At 37.7% G+C, this 7,010-nt stretch overlaps 1 protein-coding gene across 1 annotated transcript; it reads left to right on the top strand.

Moving 5' to 3' along the window:
- The first annotated feature begins 377 nt into the window (after positions 1-377).
- LOC127439830 (heat shock protein 67B1-like) lies at positions 378-6,584 on the top strand. The gene is made up of 4 exons (XM_051696057.1): positions 378-989; positions 2,689-2,752; positions 3,835-3,955; positions 5,664-6,584. The coding sequence occupies exons 1-4, from the start codon at positions 632-634 to the stop codon at positions 6,240-6,242; spliced, it is 1,122 nt and encodes a 373-aa protein (XP_051552017.1). The 5' UTR covers positions 378-631; the 3' UTR covers positions 6,243-6,584.
- Positions 6,585-7,010: the final 426 nt, after the last annotated feature.

Consider the following 7,010-nt stretch of genomic DNA (forward strand, 5'->3'; position numbering starts at 1 on the left):
AATCAGCAGGATGTTTCTGCAGTTGACGTTTTAATTAATAAGGGTGAGTTGGCTACACTCGGCCAATCACACAGAAGTCCCCCATGCACTCTTCCATTCTGATCCCTGGAAATAAAGTTAACAAGCACTTAGACACCTACACAACCCCTGTAAAATGCTTCAACACAGTGCTAGTTTCTACAACACCATTAAAGACCACTTTAATGAAACAAAGGTCTCTTTGCCTGTCAGAGTCTGAGCAGAACTTCACCCAGAGCTGTCCACTCTCAACAGGCAGCTATTTGTTGCTTCCCTTTTAGCACTATAAATATCCTTAATTAGCATCTCCCATAGATCCCCCCTCCCCATCAACAGCAGACTGAACATCCAAGCCATCACTTCATCCCTACATTCTCTTCTTGTGGCATCATGGTTACTGCTTAGTAAGTGCTAAAACACAAGACACTATATAAACAAAGGCTTGGATGTCTACTAGCCACATTCTACCTTTTTGCAGTGATTTCTACAGCATCTGTGTTTTGTAGTTTGTGCATTTCTAGTTGTATAATTGGCTGGAACTTTCATTACCAACCAAAACCCTTCCGAGGTTCTTCTTTTTCATCCTTAGATTTTTATTTTCAGTTTTCACACAATGGCAGATGCTACCAAGTCCTCATCTAGGCCTCAATATTGTCATGAAGTTTCCTGGTATCCCCTGAGCTATAGATGGCCTAGAGTAGTCTTTAACCAACACTTTGGCTTACCTCCCTTATTGGACTCCAGAGACCTTAGCTGGATTGAAGGCATCTTCAGAAGGCTGGGGACGTCTGCTTGGCCTGGGTACTTGCGAACACCTGTGCAGCAAATCTCAAAGCTGCACAGAGAGATGAGTGGAGGGATGTCGGAAGTGGTTGGGGAGACGTGCAAGTGGAAAATTAGCTTGGATGTCAATCACTTCGCTCCCTCCGAGATTACGGTAAAAATACAGGATGGATTCTTGGAAATTTCAGGTATGAGTGAGATGTTTTCTATTTTGTGTGCCTTCTTTTTTGGGTGCTAATAAATAGAATGCATTAATGAGGGCATGCATTTTTAATTTTAATTAGAAGACGTTATATATTTTAAAGTATATATATATATATATATATATATATATATATATATATATATATATATATATACACTGTGTATATATATTACAATCATACACTGTTGATTTATTAGTTTAACTAAATTCATTTAAACTTCAATTGCTTTCCTTTAAGTTATTGATCTAAATAATTTTGGTGTTAAAGGAATAGTTTACACAAGATTAAAAGTCTGTCATCATTTACTCGCCCTCTTGTTGTTCCAGTTGTCTTTCTTCCATCTGACACAAAGGGTGATTTTAGGCAAAATTTTAAGGACTCACAGCCTTAAGGCCCACGCACACTTCCCGAGAAGTACGTCTTCGTTTAAAGCCAAAAAAAGTTCGAAACAGCTGAGCAACAACAAACTGTTTGCGAACATTCACACACCCAGCTACGCTGCTAGAGGTGTTTAGAGTAGTATTTAAATAAGAGGACGCTTAAGACTACATGTAAAACATCAACTAATATGACACTAATATGTGTTATCAATGATTTCACAACTCATTCTATGAGTACAATTCACACAAGATCAGTGTTTAACTACTCATTGTTGATTTAAAGTAATAGGTATGCAGTAGATAACGTGTAAATTGACTTTCTGTTTACATTCTGAATTCATGGAGCTTATGAGCTTTCGCTGCAGAAGGCACATGAGTGAAGCAGCATATAAAACAAAAGAGTGAATGGGCACTTAAGAGAAGATTTGATTCCTTTTATATGACATGGTCTCAGAAAATGTTTCTACAAGAATGCTCATACAGATGTAGGTCAATTTGCACCAGCTCGCTAATAACTGCACGTTGGTGTGTTCATGTTGACTGATCTTAAGGGAATAGTTCACCCAAAAATCTAAATTCTCTCATCATTTACTCACCCTCATGCCATCCCAGATGTGTATGACTTTCTTTCATCTGCTGAACACAAAAGAAGGTTTTTAGATGAATGTTTCAGCTCTGAATGTCCATAAGTAAATGGGTGCCAAAATTTTGTAGCTCCAAAATCCATATAAAGGGAGCATAAAAGTAAACCATGTGGATTACTGACTACAGTGGTTAAATCCATGAGATATTCTTTTAAAAATCTGAATTTGTGTTCTGCAGAGTAAATCATTTTTGGGTGAACAATCCCTTTAAATGACTGAACAGAATTAGCTGTTGGCCAACAGTAGGTGGAGCTCCACATCACACCTACTGATGATATGGACCAATGGCAGTAGGAAAGTGTTTATCAGCCTTTAAGAAAATTTCCTGAAAGTTGAGCTGTTACGAACCATCGAAACAAACTCAAAAACACACATTTTGGACAGGGTTTGTTCTAAATGACAGCACACCTGTTCATTCTTCGATTTCGTAAGAATTATGCAGGGGCCTTTATGAACCATTCACTTTCATTGTAGAGAAAAAAAAAGATGCAATGAAAGTGAATGGATGACTGAGAGTGTCATTCTGCCTTACATCTCCTTTTTTTGCTCCATGGAAGAATGAAAGGCATACCAGCTTGGAACAACATTAGGGTGAGCAACTGATGACAGAATGTTCATTTTGAGGTGAACTATCCCTTCAATGTCTTTGATCCATAGGAAAGCATGAGGAGAGACCAGATGAGCATGGCTACATTGCTAGATGCTTTACAAGAAAATACAGGTAAGTGTAAGCATGTAATTCAATGTCTTTTTTTTGAGTTGTCTGTTACATTTTACAGAATAAAATTGTGACAAACTGTCATGCAGCTGCTAGGGATGGGCGATACCACTTTTTTCTTTTCGATCCGATACCAATAATATCAAGTCCAATATTGTCGATACCGATACCAATACTGATACCTCTATGAAATTGATTTTTTTATTTTTTTTTAATTTTTTTTATTTCTTGGGATAAAATGGGTAATTTAAAATATAATTTTAGTCATAATTCAAGTCATTATTGTTTTTTACATTTATGAGCCTAAAAAAAATTTTTATTGGACTTCTGCTTTGTTTAACCTTACAAAAATTAACCATGGTTTTACTACAGTAGCCATAGTTTAACTATGGTATTTAGTTAAGCCATAGTTACCACAAAGTTAACTGCCAACCGGTTTCCGCCAAAAAACATGGTTATTACAGTCATGGTTACTGCAACATTACTTAAGTGAAACCATGGTTAATTTTAGTTTATTATTATTAATATTATTATTTATTAACAACAATTACAGAACATTATCAAAGTTCTAAGAACTTTTAATTGAAATAAACTTGTAACAAACATCACACAAACACATTATAATAAATGTCATCTTTAGATATGTTTTTATTTAGTGTGAATTTACTCCAGAAGCAGTATCTCTGTTTTTCTCTAATTACCTCAGCATGGCACTGCTCCCTCTTTGAGTGAGCGTTGTGACGGCGCAAACGCTTGTCTGCTTGTGTTCTTCAGCATTTATGCACGTTAAGATGAGCGAAAGAAGAAATAGTTCCCATCCTGCACAAGTATTTGCTAATATACCCACATTTTTTTTATTTAACTTTGAAGCTTATGATATACTGTATGTTCATGATAACCAAATAATAATTTCCCTAGTTTAAAAAAACTTTAGAATCAATATTTTTGTGAAAGGATAGATATTTTTGATTCAACATCAGTATCGGAAGTACAAAGATACTTTAGGATCAATCCGCCCATCCTTAGCAGCTGCCAGTCAGTAAAACCATGATTATACTGTAGATGTTTATTTGCCATTGTCCAAGGCTACCAGTTGGTGTTGATGCTGAAAATATCCAGTCGCTTGTTTCTGTGGATGGCATTCTTACTGTGGAAGCACCATTAACCAACATTCCTCTCCCTGCTGATGTCATTATCCCCATCCAGGTATTGATTGGTCCTGGCAGCTGTTAAATTTTTAATCACAGACTAAACTTATTGAAAACAAAGCTCAAAATTAGGCACTATAGGCATTTATGTTTCCAAGGCCCCCTGTAAAGGAAATAGAACAGGATGGCATTGATTGCACTTATCGTTTATTAAAGGACATGTTAGAGGGATTTTCACCATTATAATTATGCATATGTAACAGTAGCCAGCTGGAACGTAATAGCTGTGCAGTGTGTAAACCTCACTCTCCTGGCCTTAAGAGATGCACTAGTGACCGTGGCTAGAGGCCATGGCTTTTATAGCCTCCTTGCTAGCGTCCGACTCCCATGCCAGGGATCGCCGGTTCAAATCCTGCTTGGGACGGGTCGAGTAGGACTGGTGGGACATATGGTGCTTTCTGTCAGTCATAGTGAAATAGAACAATTATTATCATTATTTAATACAGATAAACTTGTAGGAAACGGTAAACGAGGGTGAATCCAATGGTAAACACTGCCTATCAAAGACAAAGTCATTGAAAAACAGCACGGATGGCCACAAGACCAAGTTCGGTTATTCACATGATACAGAACTAGTTGAAGTTTCTCAAAGTTACCACTCAGAAAAGTAGCCTTTTGTTTCAGGTGATTGTAGGTAAATATTCGCTTCATCCAATGCACTGTTTGTTCTGTGTTCTAAGGTATCCCGATAATGTTTTACTGAGTAAAAAATCGCTCCAAATGATTCAGTGAGTCAGATCGGTCTTATCAGACTGAATCGTGAGTCGTTTCAACTGTTGTGCTAATCTGTTTGACAAGATTCACTGAAAAGAACTGCATTAAAAGAATAATTCATCCACGAATCGGGCATCACTAGTTATCATTTTACAAAGCTGACAAAAAGATGAGACACACGTCATGAATCATGACGTATGCACAGTGCATACAGTTGTATAGTTGCAGGCACTAAAGATTATAATAGCCTATTTATGTGGTGCTTACTGTCAGTCATAGTGAAATGGCACCATTATTATCATTATTGAAACAGATACTTTTGTAAGAAAATCCATAGGTAAACACTGCCCATCCTAATTGGCTTCCATTATAAAAGAGTTAGCCATCACAGGTCCTGTAACTGTCTCACAAGTACTGCAATATTGGCCAGTGCAATGACAAAATGTTGACAGGTATTTGCTTGTGCATGGTAAAAGAGACATGAGAGCTACTAAGAAAGGAAAATAGGATATCTCAAAACCCATTATTCCAATCACTGTAATTTTTAGGTATATTATTGCATGGGAGGTGAAGAAATGCTAGCATGATTGTTTACCCATTGCATGTCTTTTTCAGCTTGTGTCAGTTTGCAACACTGCTGAGTTGTGCATTCATAACAGGCTGCAAAGCAAACTGCTTTTTGTTACAGCCAAAAAGATTTCAGAAATAATTAGAGGTATACAATTCTACAGTGCGCTGTAAAAAAACGTCAGATGTCGAAGTCAGTTTATAAATTAATCACCCTGCAATTCCAATTACTAGACTCATAATTGTTCAAATTACCAACAAAGAGATTAAATGCAAGCACTTATTCTCCCTCAGGGGATGTGTGGCCTTTTCTTACAACCCAGAAAATTAATCAATTTGTGTATAGTGGCCGTGGCATTTTAGGGCCTTGATGTGGCATTTGAAGCTTTTTACTTCATTTGAAAACTGTTTCACATCTGCTACAGGTGGAAGCACAAACCATTAGTGGAAAACAACCGGATGGCGAGAAGCCCCAAGATAGTGTTGAAGCCGAAAAACCAGAGTCATTTGAGACATCAGCTGTACCTGGAGAACATCTTGAAGATGCTCAGGAACCTGAGGGATATCCTGCAGACCAGCAAACTGTATCTGACTTTACCCATCCTGAAGTAGGCCCATCTGGAGAACCACCAGCTCAGTCCATCTTAGAGCCAGCACCAGGTACATTGGAGTCTGAAAGTGTTGAGGTTGGAGAATCCAGAGATGTCAGAGAAGGAGTCGTTCAAGAGGCAGTTGAGGACATTGAAAAAGCCAGAGAAGAAGTCCATGAGTTTGCAGACAAGCCCCAGGCTCCAGAGACTCCAGACACTGTCATCTCAGACCAAGGAGAGCAGGAGGAGGTCATCCAGAACGGGCAGCCCCAGGAGCTGGAGGGTGAAGGTTATACAGACACTGCTGTGACTGAAGATGAGCAATCAACCTTCAAGCAAACCCAAGAGGTGTTCGACCCTCAGCTGGTGCTCCAAAAGGAAATGGATGTAGAGCAAACTAAAGTGACCAAGTAGTATTTTAGCCACAATACAGCAACATCCCATGCTCATTCCTTAGCCACTTAAAGGTGAAGTGTATCACTTTTCGATTTTTCATTAAAATACTTTCTCCTATCGCAACTTAATATGCAGAGACTCTAAGTCTATAATATAAGTACGCCATTTGAAGGTTAATTCCCCTGAAATGTGTAAACACCATGGTGTAAGTTTGGGGCAGGACAATCTGTTTGACCAACCAATGAAAGATGTGGGGTGTGGTTGGGAAACTATTTGAAAATTCCATTTGATGATGATCATGGTGCAAAAATGACACACTTCACCTTTAATTCTCATAGTTTTTTTTTTATTATTACTGTATTACGCATTCTCTTAGCACTAATAAAGATCTGAGCAAGACTTTGTGAAGCTTCCTCATATGTTGTTTTACAATACTGAATTAATCAGTGAAAGCTGATAAATGTTCTAATTTATTCCAGACAGAGGTCTGTCACATTGGCACCTACTGTTATTATGCTTGATATCTGCAGAGAATTTTAAATGGAAATTTTATGCACTGCATATGGTTGCACATTATGTGCCTTGAATTGTAGTAAATATTGTCTAGTGCTGTTCTAACTTGAATGGATATAATTCCCCTGCCCCTTAAGCATGGTTATATTCACAATCCATTAACCTTGAAACTTAAAATTTAGATGAAAAATGCAGAGCTTTGATCGATTTGATGAGAAAAATTCAATGGGCAAACAGGTCAATTAATCAGCAGTGGAAAACTGTTTTCTTCAA

This window comes from Myxocyprinus asiaticus, chromosome 4 (genome assembly GCF_019703515.2).
Source record: "Myxocyprinus asiaticus isolate MX2 ecotype Aquarium Trade chromosome 4, UBuf_Myxa_2, whole genome shotgun sequence".
Lineage (NCBI taxonomy): Eukaryota > Metazoa > Chordata > Actinopteri > Cypriniformes > Catostomidae > Myxocyprinus > Myxocyprinus asiaticus.